This window comes from Capricornis sumatraensis, chromosome 18 (genome assembly GCF_032405125.1).
Source record: "Capricornis sumatraensis isolate serow.1 chromosome 18, serow.2, whole genome shotgun sequence".
NCBI lineage: Eukaryota > Metazoa > Chordata > Mammalia > Artiodactyla > Bovidae > Capricornis > Capricornis sumatraensis.
The window spans coordinates 44948429-44968309 of NC_091086.1; the positions used below are offsets into that span (position 1 = coordinate 44948429).

The 19881-nt window shown below is 39.9% G+C and overlaps 1 protein-coding gene across 2 annotated transcripts in view; it reads right to left on the reverse strand.

Moving 5' to 3' along the window:
* Positions 1–368: 368 nt before the first annotated feature.
* Positions 369–19881, reverse strand: part of IL7R (interleukin 7 receptor) — a 30866-nt gene continuing 11353 nt past the window's right edge. Inside the window, exons 3-8 of one of the 2 annotated variants that reach the window (XM_068990780.1) lie at positions 12075–12232; positions 6519–6676; positions 4292–4460; positions 2494–2587; positions 1503–1578; positions 369–872 (exon numbers count right to left, since the gene is read on the reverse strand). In XM_068990780.1, coding sequence (XP_068846881.1) covers positions 369–872; positions 1503–1578; positions 2494–2587; positions 4292–4460; positions 6519–6676; positions 12075–12232 — 1159 coding nt within the window. Of the gene's footprint in view, positions 873–1498; positions 1579–2493; positions 2588–4291; positions 4461–6518; positions 6677–12074; positions 12233–19881 lie in introns of those variants that run through there. The other variant, XM_068990781.1, reaches the window with a different exon arrangement.

Below are 19881 nucleotides of genomic sequence, written 5' to 3' on the forward strand. Positions count from 1 at the left end.
GAGACAAGATGTGCAGAGCGTGTAGGACAGCACTGGGGACACAGTGAGTCCTGGCCATGGTATCCAACACTCTGTTCTCCTTTCCCTCTTTCTTCCCTTGCTCCCTTTCTGTCCCCCCCACCAACCCTCTCATTTTCTCCACCCTTTCTTTCCCCCTTTCCCTTTTTTCCTTTCTGAAAGAAATGAATCATTGCGTTGCCTGAAACAGAATGCCCCCGTCTCCTGCCTCCTGCCACAGAAGTGCTGCTTCAGAATCCTGTGACCACATAGAGGGGCCACATCCAATTTGTTTGTTTGTGCTGTTGGGGAGAGTGGGACTCAGTCATCTTTGTTCATCATGATGGTTCTGATCTTGGGTTTCTTACAACTCACTGGTTTTGGTAGAAGCTGGACATGGTGACATAGGCTTCTTCTTGACTTGATCCCAAGGAAGTGAGGATGGGCTGCCCCTGGGCAACAGGGTTTAATGTCAGGATTCCGGGTTGGAATGGAAACAAAGGGGACAGGGAGCTGTTTGTAGTTCCAGGTCCGAGGAGCAGGTCCTGGTACACTAGAGGTCTGCTCTTGCCACCTTCCCTGCCATTAGGAGACCTGGAGGAGGGAAGCCCAGGGGCATCACACACACTGGCATTCCCAGCCAAGCATCTGAATGGTGACTCTCCTCTGAAAATTTTAGGCATAATGCCTGCTTGCTCAGAGGGCCAGCTGGGACCCTGCATCCCGCCTCTGAACCTCTGCTTCTCACTCTCCTCTAGCTGCAGAGAAAGAGGGTCTTGCAGGAAGCCTTCTGCTTCATCTCTAGCTTGAATGCCATCCACCTTATGAATCTGGCAGTCCAGGAAACTTTCAGGATTGAAACTCACATTCAAATTCTGCATCAAAAAAGAGAGAAGACATTAAGACTGCGCCAGACAGATATATCACCAAATGATCTGTTCAGGAGAAGAGCTAAAGAACTTTCTGACAAGGGTTTGTTTACAGGGAATATCAGAGAAAGGGTTTCCCTGGTGGTGCAGAGGTTAAAAGCATCTGCTTGCAATGTGGGAGACCTGGGTTTGATCCCTGGTTTGGGAAGATCCCCTGGAGAAGGAAATGGCAACCCACTTCCATATTCTTGCCTGGAGAATCCCATGGATGGAGGAGCTTGGTGGGCTATAGTCCATGGGTCGCAAAGAATTGGACACAACTGAGCAACTTCACTTTCACTTTCACCCAAGTTCTAGCTGCCTCTGCCTCTGGAGGTGCTGTGACATTTCAGCATCTAAAGTGACCACTTGCCATGCCCTCCACCCCTGGGGGAGCCCAGGAAATTCTGAGACTTGTATTGCATTTTAGCTTCCTACTTACTTCCAGAAACCTGCCACTGGCATCATCTGAGGGACCCTAGTTATGTGATGCACAAAAGACCAGCACTTGAGGTTCAGCCTGTCCACATCCTACAATGCCATTCTTGGCTATTGGGATGCCTTTGACAGAGTGACAGAAGTATCGGAAGCACTCACTTTTTTTGGTTTCTTGCACAGTTGTTCCAGAGTCTTCTTATGATCAGGGAGACTGGGCCATATGATAGGCTTAATTCTGAAATAAGAGGACATTGATAATGAAATGAAGGAGTAGGGAACAGACACATAAATCTTCCCACTTATTCTGAGCTAGTAGTCGGAAGAGCAGATTTTTCCCCTTGGCTCTGCCTCACTAGGTGGATGACCTTGGACAAATGACCTGCTTTCTCTGGGTCTTACTGTCACATTGGTCCATGGGGAGGTTGGACCAGAGACCGTGGTCAGTGATCTACTCTGTGAACAAGACAACAATGATATACCCCTGGGAACGAGCCCCAGAGAAAAGGGACAATGAGGCTTGGCAATGGTGTAGCTATGAAAGTAAATTATGATCTGCTCATCTACTTCCCAGAATAGGCATTGTCATTTTACTCTTCTCTTCACTGGCAGCAACTCCTCTGTGCCGATTTTAATGGAAGAGAAACATATTTTCTAAGTTGCCCAGGGAAATTGCTTTAGGTTGGTACTTTCCAAACTGGAGTATCTTGGGGATGTGTGACACTCTGAGGACATCTTGCTAAGACATTAATAACCTGATGGGTCGTGTCTAAATGATGAAACAAGCATGGCCTTCTCATGGGGAAGAAGGCAAAAGGGCCTTGAGTTTGTGTGCTGAAGACTTCAAAAACATCCGCATTTCCCAGGGTGCCTTCACTTGCACAAGCATTCTGGAGGGATGGCTCTTAGTCTCTTAGGACACTTTAGTGGAAAGGTTTGAGGGGAGGGCTTATCTTGTGTTCAGTTTCTATATTTTTACCTCTTGTGAAATTAACTATGGAAATTCACCAGTGCCTGAGGACGAGGATGGGCACTGTAATTCCTGAAATACCTTATTTCCCTTTGTAGTTTTCTTATCCATAAGTAGGATTAGAGCTCTGTCTGGAATCCCAAATAACCGTAACCACTCTCTTGATTAGTAAAAGAAATTCACCTTTTTTTCCATAACACACAGGCCAGAGTGACCATCAGAGCCACAGAGAAGAAGCTCAGAATGCTGATAGTTAGTAACACAGGATCCGTCTCCCCTGGAAGGCAAGGACAGATTTGGTTAGTAGTCGTTAAGCATGTGATGGGGAAGACTTTCAGGATGCTTTGAGTTTGTTGAATAACTTGAGCCCATTTAATATTTCTTAAAAGTTGCTTTTCAGTAAAGAGGATGATGTACTAGCTTTTATGGGGGAATTTTAGCTTCAGTAAGTGGCACTGTTGCCGAAATTCAGCCTCTGTTTACTGGTGCTGAATAGAAATATATAGACAGTATTTTGGGTGAATTAGAAAAGATAGAGTTTACTGTTTTGCCAGGCAAAGGGGGTCACAGTGGGCTAATGCCCTCAAGACTATGTGACCTGCCTTGGATGGGAGAATGAGAAGTCCTATAGTATTCAAAGAGCAGAGCATGATCAACTTGTGGACATGCTTCTGATCGGTTGGTGATGAGGTAATGGGGAGTCAGCATCATCAACCTTCTGGTTCCAATCAGTCTAGGATCTATGTTTTGGAGGTCGGCAGTTTTCATCTGGTGGAGAGGTCTGTTTCCTGTTAAAAACAACTTGGGAATGTGTGTCAGGTCTTTATCTGTATCTTTCAGAAAACTATGAGTTCCTAATTCTGCTGTGTGGTGGATTTGTAACCTAAATAGTTTCCAGTTCACCAGTCCAGTGGCTTCCCAGGTGGCTCAGTGGTAAAGAATCTGCCTACCAATGCAGGAGACATGGGTTCAATCCCTGTGTTGGGAAGATTCCCTGAGGAGGAAATGGCTACCCACACTAGTGTTCTTGCCTGGAAAATCCTATGGACAGAGGCGCCTGGCAGGCTACAGTCGATAGGTTCACAAAGAGTGGGACACAACTGAGCGTTCACGCACATCCCAGCTCGACAACTATTTTATGTTTCTACATCTTTACATGTGCCAATTGTTAACTCTTAAATCAGTCTTTTACTTTAAAAGACAAGGACACAGGGGCTTGTACACGGTTTCAGCGCTGACTTAGGTGACCAGGTCTAGAACAGCTGTTACTTGAAATTTAAAAGGGACTCAGCATTAAAGATAGCAGCACCCCCTGCCTGATTCCCACCACCACGAGAAAGAAGCTACAAGCAAGGGATAATAAGGGGATTCTCCTCCCTACAGTGCTCTCAGCAATTCCCAGGGTGATGAGAGGAGCCTGGTATGGCAGAGTGGTTCCACTCATCCGCTAAAGGGAAGGTATATGGGGGGGGTGTGTGTGCTCTGGGTTCCCAGTGGTCTGCCTGAGCTGTGTTCTTTGGTTCTTGTGGATGTTCTTAATGCTTAGACCCCTGGGATATCTTCATTCTTCTAGAAAAAGAGGCATGGGAAATCCACATCAGCCTACACATCTGCCATCTGCAAAGGTATTCCCTAGAAGGGCCTTAGAGATATGGGGCATTGGGATCCCAGTCCGAACTGGTAAAACTAGAGGCAGTGGTGGTGCTTTTGTTCAGAACAAGAGGCTCCCAGGAGCTCCTAGGGACAGTAGAGTCCTGACAGACTGTATCAGCTGAGCAGCTACTTAGAGTCCTACTCCCACTCTGTCTACATTCTTCACAAAGGGGCAAAGACAGCAAGCCATTTTTCAAAGAAAGTGTAAGAATGCCCTCTGGGAGCCCTATCTTGCAGGTTCGTTTCATGTTTCTGGCTCTTACTGTCACGCACACACTTTGACTTTGAGGTAAAGTACCAGCGGGAACAAGTTCCAGTCATGTCTCACCTGTGCCATTGGTCTCTGGAGTTCTAAAGTGGAAACTTGGACTCCATTCACTCCAGAAGCCTTCAAAATAGTTGGTGTAAGGGATGGACCGAACTTTAATCTCATACATGGCATTGGGTTGCAGTTTCCTCTGTAGGAGTGTCAGCTTGGTACTGGTTAAATTCACACGCTGAGGAGCAAAAAAGGCACTACATTTTTAAGGTGGAAAAAGAGGCGCTGGCCATGTCTCCCAGATCATTTCGAGCTGAGTGTCTTTTGTCATGTGGGCACTCTCTTGAGGCTGTCTCACATTAGTTACACAAAGGGGCTCTGATGTGGTGGGGTCAGCAGCAGAACTAGGGCAGAGGGAGCATGTGAGCTCTCAAACGATGCTGCAGGTGGTCAAGGAGGGCGGTGAGGCAATGGGTCTCTATCTTTATTCAGGTGAGTTGGGCTCTCCCACTGGGGTATCAGTCACTCCCAGGCTCCCACCTTACTTTCTACATTCCAGTATCTTCTTTTTCTTTCTCTCCTTTTTCACATCCCAAGGAGAGATGAAAGGGAATGGTAAGATTAGTGAGCAAGAATCATTTTCCTCTGGAGAGATATCATTTTTCACCATGAACAAATACAGAGATACAGTCTTTCCAACACTGCCTATCATCCTTAAGAGGAAAAAGTGCTCTATCAACCTGATGGGGATGAAGTAATACCCATTGTTATTTACTTTTGTATTTATTGGATTGTTAAATTTTTTATACTGTTTTAAATTATATATTTCCTATTTCATGAGACATTTCCAATTTTCTTACTAATTTTTCTATCACCCTTATTTGTCCTTTTCTTAATATTTTATAAGACATCTTTATATTTTTAAGAATATTAACCATCTGTCAGTTGTATGCATGGTAATTTAAACCTAATTTCTAATTTGCTTTACAATTTTGATTATTGTATGTGCTGATATTTATAAACACTTATTTTTATGTAGTTACATGTTTCCATGTTGTGCTTTCTTTTACTGCTTTTATACTCAGAATGTTCTTCTTCATTTTAGGATTATATAAACATTTATCTGTAAATTTTTTAGCCTGTTTGGAATTTCATTTTTACATAATTTCTTTAAATCATCTTGTATTTTAATTTTTTTATATGGAGCAAGTTAAGCATTAAACTTAATTTTTCCCAGTTAACTGATTGTCCTGGTACTATTTATTCAGAATTATTCCTTTCTCTGGTTTCCCACTGATACAATTTTCAGATAAACACCAGAAGAGGACAGGCTCAAGGGCTCCTAATAGTTTGTGTATGTGTGTCAATGGAGATAGAAGGAGGTCTGGGGTGGGCATTACACTTATGTAAGTAGTTTATAGCAGCAAATTGCAAACACAAAAGACTGATCATGGCTCGAGAAAAGAAAATAGTATGGATAAGTAGGATCTCCTTCCCCCTGAGAAAGCAACTGTCATCAGTCTTCTGTTAGTGTGGTGCAAAAGGATTAAAGTTAAGCTAGTGACTTCAGAGGAACCTGAAAGCCCTGAGACCTTCTAATTCTCTTCCATTTTCTCCTCAATACAGATTGTGGAGCCAGTCAGACCATTCCAACTGCAGCAACTCATGGAGTCTAAATAACCCTCCCGCTTAAAAGGATGAAAATTAAACTGTTACTTCAAGGATTTAAGAGCTCAGACTTGAAAGAAGTTGAAGGACATATTTCATCTCCTCTCCTACTTACTTCAGGCTGTTTCCACAACTCCATCAAACCAGATCGTGGCTACAACGTGGTGACTTGTCTTTCTTTCTTTCTTTTTGCCTGGTTTGCCTGTGAGAGTTGTGCTAAATGTGATTCTTTTTCAGACTCCCAGATAGAGAGGATGGATTTGATCTCAGTCTACAATGGTTAATCATTAAGAAACATTATAAAGATGAAAAATAGGGCAAGGAAAAAAATGAGAGCTAGGACAAGAATGCGCCAGAGAAGATCCAGGTTTTGTGAAACCTAAACCTTTTACACTTTGGGGAGATTTTTTAAATAAAAGGTTCATTTCAAGCATAAAATTTATAGGGACCTTTCTCAGGTAAAGGTACCTCTGAGATTATGAAATACATAGCATTAAGAAGTTTCTATTTTATAGTTTTATATATTTTGTAGTTTTTATATGCTTTTTACATATAATTTACTTATTAAGATACTTTCATACACATATGCATAAATTTTAAAGTGCATAAATGTAGTTGACCTACATACCATCCAATTATTTTCATTTTTTTCCTGACGGTAGGCTACCTCATGTATTAATACTTTCACATACTTCTTCTGCAAGTGTGATGTATTAAATGTCACCACAAAGTCATTTGCTCCTTCACGATAGATGACTCTGACATCAAAAGGAGCCTCAGGTTTAACTGGAAAAGAAAAAGAAATGAGGTCATTCTATAGGGTAATCAAGGAAATAATTATAATTTTTAAAGTTCATCTACTCTGAAAATCACATTCCTTTCCTGGGTCAGTAAAAAATATTTCTTATTCTTCCCAGTTCAAAGCATGACTCCCTTGCAGTTGGGTGTGGTCTTGTGCAGGATGTGGGTGGAAGTGATGTGTACCATCTCCCATCCTGACCCAGAAACCCCACATGCATGACTACCTGGTGGATCCCCTTCCGCTACTTGGCATCATAGGTGGAAGAGAGTGGAGCCACAGGATGAAGGAATCCTGAATGTTGCTTGAAGGAGCACCTCCCCCAGGTTAGAAACACACATTTTGGCTCTCACATCAGCAAGAAACAAATTCTATTGGAGAAATCTGTTTTAGGGCTTATTAGTTAAAGTTGCTGGTACTGATTTTACATGAAAACACATTCTCTTCCCCTTTTGAGTACTAGAGAACTTGTTACCAACTACCCCAATGCAGGAGTATTTGAACTTTGAGTATTCATTATTCCAATAAAACTGGGGGCCTTATACACCTAATCTCACCTACACGGAAGCTGGGTGTTTGCATCCCAGCCCTGGCTTATAACTTTCAGTGTGACTTCAGGCTGCCCACTCCTTCAGTCTTGTTTGCATTACCTCTAAGTTCCTCTCTGGCTTCTTCCTCCTGCATACCTGCCTAGGATCACAGGCATTAGATATGAAATGTTGTTGGAGGAAGAGGTATTATTTCAGGTTGAACAAATTCTGAGAAAGGTACTGAAATCTTAGGAGTGCATGTGTGTCAGGCCACCTCCCACCCTTGACTTGGGGTTCCCTGTCTTGACCTCTTTGCTGGTCTTTCACTAATGCCTGGGAAGTTAGTTGTCTAGGGATGGGACAGCTACTTGTTTGCATGGCTGATTTCAGACAGAGCTTGGGGGTTGTATAGGTTAAAATCTAACCTAAAATTATTGTTCATGAGAGAGTGTGTGTTCATCACAGTTTCACTCAATAGATTGAGCTGGATTTCAGACTATGTGAGCTGGGCTTTAAGACTGACTTACTGACCCATTAAATGAGCTCACATGTTGAAGTTTAACTCCCTTGTCATAATCACTTGCTTGTAGTGGTGGTTGCCTAAGTGTTTCCAGCCTTGATTCCCCAGCTGCTGCTGCTGCTAAGTCACTTCAGTAGTGTCTGACTCTGTGCGACCCCATAGGCAGCAGCCCACTAGGCTCACCCACCCCTGGGATTCTCCAGGCAAGAACACTGGAGTGGGTTGCCATTTCCTTCTCCAAAGCATGAAAGTGAAAAGTGAAAGTGAAGTCGCTCAATTGTGTCCGAATCTCACCGACCCCATGGACTGCAGCCTACCAGGCTCCTCGGCCCATGGGATTTTCCAGGCAAGAAAGTACCTCCCCTAGAGGTACTGAAAAAGAGGAAGTGGTTCTTTCTTTACCCTTGGATATCTTGTGCAAGAGCAAGTTTACCCTTTTTTACCCTCAGAGGTACTATAAAAAGGCAAGATACCCCAAAGGGAAGCAGGAGGAAAGGTAGTGGCTGTAGAGAAACAGGCGAACAGAGAAGACCGTCAGCCCCCTGGCACCAGCCAAGCCAGTTCCTTCTTGCCATTCAAGGCAGTGATTAAGAGTCACATTCTCAACAAAACCTCTGATACAGAATTCCTTGTCTCATTCCGATCTCCCAAGGCCTCTCAGTAATGGAAGAATTGAGGGAAGAACAGACCAATGTTGATTATACACATACTCAGTGTCAAGTTTACTTACACCATCTTGTGTCAATGACCACTCAAAGCCGCTATAATGATGAGGAAACTAAGAGGTTAATTAGCTCCAATAAGAAGTTCCAGGCCTCAGTTCAGATGACTTGAAAGAGAGTGTTAGTCATTCAGTCATGTCCGACTTTTTGCAACTCCATGGATTGTAGCCATCAGACAGCTTCTCTGTCCATGGAATTCTTCAGGAAAGAATACTGGAGTGGGTAGCCATTCCCTTCTCCAGGTGATTTTCCAGACTCAGGAATCAAACCCAAGTCTGCTAGGGTGTAAATATAAATCTGTTTCATTCTGAGTCTCACGCTCCTTCAATTTATTTATTTTTAAAAACTTATTTATTTACTTATTTTTTACAGTAGTTCCTTATTGGCTATCTGTTTTAAATACAGCAGTGTGTACATGTCAGTCCCAACCCCCCAATCTATTCTTCCTCCTCACACTTCCTGCCTGGTAACCAGAAATCTATTCTCTAAGTTCATTCTGTGAGTCTCTTTTTGTTTTGTAAATAAGTTCATTTGTATGGAGAACAGTATGGAGGTTCCTTCAAAAAGCTAAAAATAGAGAGCTGCCACATGAGCCAGCAATCCCACTCCTGGGCATACGTCCAGAGAAAAGCATGGTTTGAAGGGATACATACACCCCAGGGTTCATTGCAGCACTGTTTATAATAGCCAGGACATGGAAGCAATCTAAATGTCCATTGACAGATGAATAGATAAAGATGTGATACATATACATAATGGAATATTACTCAGCCATTAAAAAGAGTGAAATAATGCCATTTGCAGCAACACAGATGGACCTGGAGATGATCGTACTAAGTGAAGTAAGCCAAACAGAGAAAGACAATACATGATAGCACTTATATGTGGAATCTGAAAAAATGATACAAATGAACTTGGTCTCCTTCATTTAGCTTTCATTTCTGTGCCTCACTCTCTCCCACCAGCTTGCTCAGACTCTCCCACACCAGTCTGCTTCTAGCCTCAAGGAGGCATTTGAGCAAATTAGAAAAAGGTGTTCACTCCTCAAGCAACATTTAAAACACTTTATTCTTGACACAACCTGAACTATTATATCAATTTACTTTGACAAGAAAAGGGGAGAAATAGACAACTGTCCCTCCAGACTTACCGGGGGCTCACACCTAGAGAAAGGGAGTGTAAGTGACAGGGCAGCTGGCTTCTGGGGAGCTGGACTCTGGGGATTAATCAGAAGCATCTAATTTCAGTTTAGTTAAATGACAGTTCTAGTAATGAGATGTCACATTAGGAACCAGAAGAAGATGCTACTGGGAGACATGTCTTCACCACCACTCATCCTTGCCCGGCTGTGCTTTCTGAAGCCCCGAGGTGCTCATACTACCCCTTCACAGACCCATGCTACCAATGGGGTGCACACACTGTCTCTCCCCTGGTCCCTCAGAGGAGGCAACCAGTCAGGTTTGCTGTCTGCTGGATGGCATGGAATGTGGACTTCTAAAAGTGCTGGGTATATGAAATTTGGGGACTTCCCAGGGGACAGGGTGCCATCAGGAGCCTGGGAGTGTGCCCTGAGTAGTTCACAGGCTCTAGCTCTAAGAGGCTTGTGAGTTCTGTGAGCTGGGTGGGTTTCTGTAGGAAGGGGTTCTCCTCTGGGGTTCCAGGACTCTGGCACAGGACAGAGTCTCTGCCCTCTCTGCCTGCTCTCCAGGACTGAACATGGATTTGCAGTGTAAATGGTGAACCTTTAGATATAGTGCCCTGTACACAAACCGAATGTCCATCCATAGAGGCCGAGCCCCCAGACGACCAAAACGCAGCTTGCTTGTGTCCCATACTCAGAGACACCCAGTCGTGCCACCCATCTGAGGCACTCACACTGGTTGTGTCTACAGCCTCTTTTCTACTCTACTTCTGCTTTTTCACAAGACGCTTGTTCACACTTGAAACATCTGTGTTCACTCTTTACCATCTTCCGTCTTAGTGGTACAAAGCTGAGAACTAGGCTCCAAGTTTCTCTTTGTCGTCTCTAATGAGTATTACTCCTTTACCTTCAATTTTCTTTCGGAAGGGTGAGGGAGGGGTTGCAAATAGGGAGAGACAGAGCCATAGTATTTAAAACCAGAAAAAAAAAAAAAAGCACCCTTTAATCACTTTGAATAGCTTCCCCCTTACATGTGTTGTTTCACTTGTCAATCTCCACAGGCAGAATGAATACAGGAAGTTAGGATTCCATTGCACCAACATATCAAAACTGGCTTACACATTTCCCCTCCACCAGGGTATCTCTGAGGTTTTGAAAAAGAACCTTAGTCACCTCAGTGTCATAAATTTGTAATTAATGGGAAAAAAACTTTTTGTGTCTATATTCCCAGTCTATCAGATTGATTTATTTGTTTGTTAACTGAATGGAGAACTGGTAACTAATACTGACGTAACTGGGCTTCCAGGTGTTTTTGTGGTAAAAGAATCCACCTACCAATGAAATAGGCATGAGTATGATCCCTAGGTCAGGAAGACCCCCTGGAGAAGGAAATGGCACTCCATCCATGGGATTCCCAGGCAAGAATACTGGAATGGGTTGCCACTTCCTTCTCTGGGGAATCTTCTCTGACCCAGGAATTGAACCCCTGTCTCCTGCTTGGCAGGCGGATTCTTTACCATGTGCCACCTTGGGAACTCCTTTAAAGACACGACTAACATTTCAATCAGTAGACTGAGTAAAACTGATTACTCTCTTCCATCTGGTGGCCCTTATTCAATCAGATTTAAAAGCAAAGACTGAGATTCCCTGAAGAAGCCATTCTGTCCTAAGACTGTAACATAGAATCACTGCTTGAGTTTCAAGACTGCCTGGTCTACCCTCTGGAATTTTGACTCTTTCCTGTCCTCTGGAATATCCACTCTTGCCTGAATTTTTAGCCTTCTTGGTCACCCTATAGGCTTTAGACCTTCCAGCTCCTACAACCATGATGGTTGATTCCTTAAAATAAATTTATTTTTCTCCTCTCTCCTCTCTCTCTCTCTATCTATCCTATTGTTTTGGTTTCCTCTGGAGAATTCTAATACAAAAGGCATATTTATATGTATGGCTGAATGGCTTCACTGTTCACCGGAAACTATCACAATATTGTTAATCAGTAATACTCCAATGAAAAATAAAAAGTTTTCTTTTTCAAAGGTATATTTACTTAAAAAAAACTTGGTAATTTAGCTAAACACATTCAGAATATATTAGGCATATGGGAGAAGATTACAAGGAATTCAGGAAAAGGTAAAGTGAGGTAGGAAACGATGTGAGTTGGTAAAGTACTGGAGGCCCAGCTCCAGCTAGACACTTCAAACAGATGAACGCTTCCTGCAGGCTGTAAGTGCCAGTCACCCTTTTTCATAGCTGAAATTGAAGACCCTCAGAGTTCTCTCACAGTAAGAATTAATAACATCAGTTTCAAATTTTCATTTCTCTTAAAAAATTATGTGCAATAGAGAATTTGATCTTTTCTATTGTAAGCAGTTTCCATGATTTGTCCACTTTTAACACCCCAAAACTTTAGACACAGATATCTGTCTTCAGAATCAGAAAAGTGACAACATATCCCCATATACAACTTCTTACCTATCTTGACTATGTTCACTTTTCTGCAAGTCATGTTCTTTTTTTCAAGCTTCACACATATTTTACTGTCTCCAATCAGTAAGAATTTCTTTGTCTTGAGGAAATACCTCTCTTGCAGTTTATTAAAATTCAGGCAATATACATCCAAAAGCGCCCCACTGTAAAAACAAAAAAGGAATTTGTCTTAATTCAAGTATTATTGTATAGAATGGAATAGCGTCACATCTACATTTCAGTTGTGTGGCTTTAAATTTGTCCATAGAGTAGATCCACATTTGAGAGTTCAGTTCTGTTTAGTTCAGTCGCTCAGTCATGTCCAACTCTTTGCGACCCCATGGGCTGCAGCACACCAGTCCTCCCTGTCTATCACCTACTCCCGGAGTTTACTCAAACTCATGTCCATTGAGTCGGTGATGCCATCCAACCACCTCATCCTCTGTCGTCCCCTTCTCCTCCTGCCTTCAATCCTTCCCAGCATCTGGGTCTTTTCAAATGAGTCAGTTCTTTGTATCAGGTGGCCAAAGTATTGGAGTTTCAGCTTCAGCATCAATCCTTCCAATGAATATCCAAGACTGATCTCCTTTAGGACGGACTGGTTGGATCTCCTTGCAGTCCAAGGGACTCTCAAGAGTCTTCTCCAACACCACAGTTCAAAAGCATTAACTCTTCAGTGCTCAGCTTTCTTTATAGTCCAACTCTTACATCCACACATGACTACTGGAAGAACCATAGCCTTGACTAGATGGACCTTTGTTGGCAAAGTAATGTCTCTGCTTTTTAATATGTTGTTTGACAGAGAGAAAATTAAAATAGCTTTTTGCTGCCATTCTAATGTGCTCATTTACTCAAGCTCTAGTCAAACATGTGCATGAAAATAATGAAACATTCTTAACTTTTAGACTTGATTATTAGAAGAGAAATACTTTGTTTAGATGGGAAGCTAATTTCTTTCTTTCTTTCTTTTTTTGATGTTCTGCAGAAATATATTGAAAAAAATAACGCATGTAAAGAAATATTGACAAAAAAAGTTTAAATTAATCTAAAGGATTATATACAAGAAGCCATATACACTACAGGGATTTCCCTGATGGTCCAGTGGTTAAGAGTCTGTCTTCCACTGCCGGGGATGCAGATTCAGTCCCTGTTTGAGGAACTAGTAACAGGCTCCCACATGTCCTGGGGCAGCTGGACCCCCGTGCCAAAACTACTGAGGTTGCACATCACAGCTAAGGCCCAGTGCAGTCATAAAATAAAATGTGTGTGTGTGTGTAAATTGCTCAGTTATGTCCAACACTTTGCAACCCCATAGACTGTAGCCCGCCAGGCTCCTCTGTCCATGGGATTCTCCAGGCAAGAATACTGGGTTGGGTTGCCATTTCCTCCTCCAGGGAATCTTCTCAACCCAGGGATTGAACCCAGGTCTCACACATTGCAGGCAGAATCTTTACTGTCTGATCCACCAGGGAAAAACAACCCCCACCCCCCCACCTACCCCACATATAAGTAAATATTCAAAAAATACACTTAATAGGTAATTTTGGAATTTTTATAGGTAATTTTGGCTGAGTTCCACTTTTAATTGATCAACAAATTGTTAAATCAACTCTTCTCCCCATGCTTCTTGGATTAAATGCTCTAGGAACTGAATTCTGTCACTTCTGTGACCACCTATTCCCTAAAAGATCAGACTTTCAGGAAATGCAAGAAAAGAAAATGTTGCCTACAATGCAGCTCCATCTAAAGCTCCAAATTGTATTTTTTCAAAAAATTCTTCCAGGGATGGAACCCATATCTCCTGTGTCTCCTACACTGCAGGCAAATTCTTTACTACTGAGCCATCAGGGAAGCCTACATGTATACCCTGCTGTATTAAAAATAGATAACCAACAAGGACTTACAGTATAGCATGTGGAACTCTGCTCAGTGTTATGTGGCAGGCTGGATGGGAGTGGAGTTTGGGGAAAATGAATACATATGTATGTAAGACTGAGTCCCTTTGCTGTTCACCTGAAGCTATCACTGTTTATTAATCAGCTACATCTCAATATAAAAAGTTTTTCAAGTATGTTTCAGTTCCAGAATAGCTTATATCACATTAACCCTCAACAAAAACTACAATAAACTTTGAACAAGATATTTTTGAAAATATAGCATTGGAGAATAATCAAAAGTAGGCAGAAATTTAATTCTTTAGAAAAGGGTGGATTAGATCCTTCTTTCTATGTTGTTTGTTTTGTTTTATCTAAGGGTGCTTTGTGGTGGGCATTTAGAATCTAATAAAAGGCCACAGTTCTACTATCTTAAGTGAGAGGACAGAATTCCATTTGGCCTGAATGGCTGGGTATTTTTAAGGGGGGAAAGCCTAGAAATGAGAAGCTTTAGAGATAGAAGACACCGGGTCTATACGTAAACTCTGCTTTAATTATTATATGACCCCTTAATTATGCTAATGTGGAGAAAGCTCCAAGGAAACTGTGAAAATAGCTAGATAGTTCTAGAAAGAACTAAACAGATATTTTTGGTGCCGCCTGAAAAGAAAAATTTGGAGATTAATCCAGCCTAAGTTAACTGAGTAACAGAGTTAAAATTAATGCTTGCCAGAGGAAGTTAGGCAGAAGGCAGTGGCAACCCACTCCAGTACTCTTGCCTGGAAAATCCTATGGACGGAGGAGCCTGGTAAGCTGTGGTCCATGGGGTCGCGAAGAGTCAGACATGACTGAGCAACTTCACTTTCACTTTCATGCATTGGAAAAGGAAATGGCAACCCACTCCAGGATTCTTGCCTGGAGAATCCCAGGGACGGGGGAGCCTGGTAGGCTGCCATCTATGGGGTCGCACAGAGTCAGACATGACTGAAGTGACTTAGCAGCAGCAGCAGCAGCAGAGGAAGTTATCAAAACCCAATAAATAAATAAACTACCCTATTTTCAAAAGCACCCTTCCTACATTCAAAAGCTGTTGCAAAGCAGCAGAAAAAGAAAAACATGACACATAGTCAAGACAAAAAGCAGTCAATGGAAATTGACCCTAAGATGAGTTGGATATCGGAACCAGCAGAAAAGAACTTTTCAGCAGCTTTTGTAAATATGTTTAAGGGCTAAACAAAAAATGCTATCATAATTATTGAACAAATGTATAACTGTAGTGGAGAAGTGGAAACTAGAAAGGAAAGCAAAATGAAAATACTATAACTGACAAGTACAAATTTAAAGTTTTTAAAGGATGGCCTTAATAGCAGATAGAAGATGGCAGAAGCAGAGGTTGGTGAAGTGGAAGATAGATCAATAGAATTATTCAGTCTGAAACAACAGAAACAAAGTCTTGTTGACCTATGGGACAATATCAAGGGGACAAATAAATATGCAATTAGAGTTTCAGAACAAAAAGAGAGAAAGAATTTGGCTGAAAAATACTTAAATAATATTCCCAAATTTCCAAAATGTCAGAAAGCATATCAACTGCTGGGCTTAAAAAACTCAGCCAATTCAAGCAGAATGAGTACAAAGGAAACCATACTTAGGTACATCATGGTCAAATGACTGAAAAGCAAAGGCAAATAAACCTTGAAAGCATGCAGAGAAGTAGATCACTTCTCATCAGAAATTATGTGACCCAGAAGACATTGGAATAATATATATAAGACTCTGGAAGGGGAAAAATTGTCCGTTTTGAATCCTTATAATATAAAATATTCTTCAATAAAGAAGGCAAAATAAGGATATTTCTAGCTATATAAAAGTTGAGATAAGTTGTTTTAGAAAGTTCTTTAGACCAAAGGGAAATAATACTAGGTGGAATTTCAGATCTACAGGAAGCAATTAGGTGTACCATAATAAATATAAAAAACACCACCTATTTTCTTTTCATAAATTCTTTAGAGATAAAGATTGTTCAGGACTTCCTTGGCAGTCCAGTGATTAAGACTCTGTGCTCCCAACACCAGAGGGACAGGTTCAATCCCTGGTCAGGGAACTAAGATCCTGCATGACACATAGTGTGACCAAAAGAAATGAAAAAGATTTTAAAAAACAAATAATGTAACATTGTGGAATTAACAATATATATAGATATAAAATATATGACAGTAGTACAGAGGCTAGAATGTGTTAAGTACAATTGTATTGTTCCAAGGTCCTTATATTTTTCTTGAAATAGTATATTAACTCTAAACTCTGATAAGAAATGGTTGAATATTGCAACACTTAATCTAAAAAGAAATAGTGCCCAAATGTGAAAATAAGGAAGTCATAGAATGTTTAAATAGTTCCATTTCTTTCAGAGAAGTTAAATTGATTACTAGTAAGTTTTCCTACAAAGAAAATTTTATGTCCAGATAAAACTGGTGAATTCTATCATAAGTGCCAGAAAACTGAGGAGAAATGAACTTTCCCAACTTGTTTTATGAAGGTAGCTCGTCTGGAACCAAAAGCTGGCAAAGATATTACAGAAAACAAATGTACAAATTAATATTCCTCAATTAAATGTTAATATATTGATGTTAACACATAATGATAAAGTAGGATGCATTGCAGGAAATCCAGGTAGGGTCAACAATCAAAGATCAATCAATATGATTCATCACACGAACAAAATAAAAAACATAAATAATCTGATCATCTCAACTGGTGTAGAAAAAGCACATGACAAAATTCAACATCGATTTACAACTAAACTCTCAGTAGACACTTACTCAACCTGATAAGGGGTATTTACGAAAAGTCTATGGTTAAGAACACACATGATGGTGAACTAGTTAACAGTTTTCTCCTAAGGTAAGGACAAAGCAGGAATATCTATTTTTCCTACTTTTATTCAACAATATACCGGAGGTTCTAACCAGTGCATAAGGCAAGAGAAACAAATAAAAATAATTAGTTTGGAAAGAAAGAAAATGAAATTTTCCTTATTTTCAGACATGTCTGTTCACATGGAAAACTATAAAGATATTCCAACACAATTACAGGAACTAATATAGTGATTTCACTAAGGTCAGTTTATAAAAGTCAATCTTATTACTATAGACTAGTGTCCAAAAATTGGAAAATAAATTTAAAAAATAACAGCTCCACTTATGATAGCAATAAAACACAAAATGCTTAGAAATAAAATTAATAAAATATGTTTAAGGCCTTTCCAAAGGAAATTACAAAATATTCCTGAGAGCTATTAAAGGAAATCTAAACAGAGAGCTACATTCATGGATTAGCAAATTGAGTGCTGAAAAGATGAAAATTTTCCCCAAATTGGTATATATGATTTTAATCAAAATATCAGCAGGATTTTTAAAAAATTGGGCAGCTTATTCTAAAATTTATGTGGAAACACAAAGAACTCAGAATAGCCAAATAACACTTAAAAAACAGTAGAACAAAGATGAAGGACTCAGAGACTTGATTTCGAACTTACTATAAGGCTCTGACCATCAAGCAGCTTAGCACTGTCACAAAGTTAGAAATATTGATCAATGGAAAATATAATGTTCTGAAATAGACTCATACATATAAGGTTAATTGATTTAAAATACATGCACCCAATGAATTCAGTGGAAACAAATCTCTTCAGCGAATAGTCCTGGAACAATTGAGCAAATATGTGGAAAATATGAACCTCAATTTCACAAAAATTAATTGGGTATGGCATATAGTTCTAAATATAAAGACTAAAATTATGAACTGTTTAGAAGAAAACATGAGAAAATAACTTCCTAACTTTGGGGGTAGACATAAATATAGTCATAACACAAAAACACTAAGTATAAAAAATAAAAATAAAATAAATTGGGCTGCATCAAATGAAAATCTTTTGCTTATTAAAATATGCCATTAATAAAATGAAATGGGAATAGCAGATTCATTGATAACAATTCATTAATAAAATGAAATAGCAGAAAATAGTTGTAGTACATATATCTAACATCATAATTGTATGTAGAGCATATGAAGAATTCACACCCAAGGGACAAATAATTCAATGAAAAAAGACAAAAGTCTAACAGATATTTGCCAAAAGAATATATATAAATGGCCAACAGTACATGAAAAAGTGGTCAACATTATTTGTCACTTGGAAAATGTAATAAAATCATGAGATGCTATTTCAAAGTCAAATATTGGGAATGATGTGCAGTTCTCATATATCGAGAGCAGGAGAGTAGAACGATATAACTACTTTGGAAAACTTGTTGGGCAGTTTCTTATAAAGGTAAATACACACCCACCAGTGATACAGTAATTCCACTCCAAGGTTTTTACTTCAAAGAAGTGAAAATTTGTATTAAACTGATTTGTGAAAGAATCTTAATGACAACTTAAAAAAGAATAATCTCAAACTTGAGAAAACTCAAATGTCCATCAAAAAAAAAGCATTAAAAATTTGTGATAAATTTGTTGGAGTATAGCTGATTAATGATGTTGTGTTGGTTTCAGGTGTACAATGAAGTGATTTGGTTATACATATACGTGTATCTAGGGCTTTCCAGTGGCTCAGCAGTAAAGAATCTGCCTGTCAATGTAAGAGACACAGGTTTGATCCCTGGGTCAGGATGATCCTCTGGGGGAAGTCATTGCAACCCACTCTAGTATTCCTACCTGGGAAATCCCGTGGACAGAGAAGTCTGGGAGTCAGAAAGGACTTAGCAAGTAAACAACAACAACAAAAAGTACAACAACGTACATGTATCAAATTTTCAAATTCTTTCCCACTTAGGTTGTTACATAATATTAAACAGAGTTCCCTGTGCTATACAGTAGGTCTTTGTTGGTTATCCATTTAAAATATAGCAGTGTGTATGTGTCAATCTCAAACTTCCTAACTATCCATCTCCTCAACCCTTCCTCCCTGCTAACTATTTATAGAGAGATATTTGCTTAACTTATATATTCAGGTAAAGAAATAAAATCTCACAATCTAACTTTGATCAATAATTTGTAAAGATGGATGAGGATAAGAGTAAAAGTTCCAAAAAAAAAATCTATCATATATTTGAACAGTGGAATTAATATTCAGCAATTGGAAAGATGAGCTATGAGATAAGCATAAACATGGATAAATCTCAAAAACATTTTGTTGTGTGAAAGAAGTCACAGAAGAGAGGGAGCAGTGTATTGTTTCATTTATAAGAACTATCAGAAACCAGCCAAACCAAAGGGTGATAGAATTCAAAACTGATTTCTCACAGAAGATGAGAGATTGAAAGGGGACATGATGTGTCCTTCTAGGGTGAAAGGAATTTTCTGCATCTCAACTGAGGTGATGGCAGCATGTCATATATGTTTCTCAAAACTCATTTAGTATTTGTGCATTTTACCATAGGTAAACTTTATCCCCCAAATGAACTGTAATCAAAAAAGAAAGTAAAATGAAATTAAGAAACAACATAAAAATTAAAGAAGTAAAGCAGAGTATGTATTCTCACTGTAAAAGTAAACAATGCAGAGTAAAAGGAAAATTACTCATTTCTTTCATTCAACCCCCAGTTTGATTCACATCTCTTGTGATAACCATGGTTACCAGTTTGCTTTCCCTACATGCCCTTTAAATCCAGCCACAGAGTCCTAAAAAGAAGTAAACTGGGTCAAATTGGAAATGAGGATTGTGGAAGAAAATGGTTGGCTTCTGTGAAGAGAATTCTTCTCATTAATCAGATTTTTTTAGAAAAAAAAATATGGAGAGTATATTCTCCAAAGGTCATTTGCTACCCACAATGTAGAATGTGTGTTGGTTTTCTGGGGTCAAATTGGATGTGTGTACACTTTTCTCTGCATGTGCATATATAAGCCCTTTCCAGGATCATTCCTGAGCTTTCTAG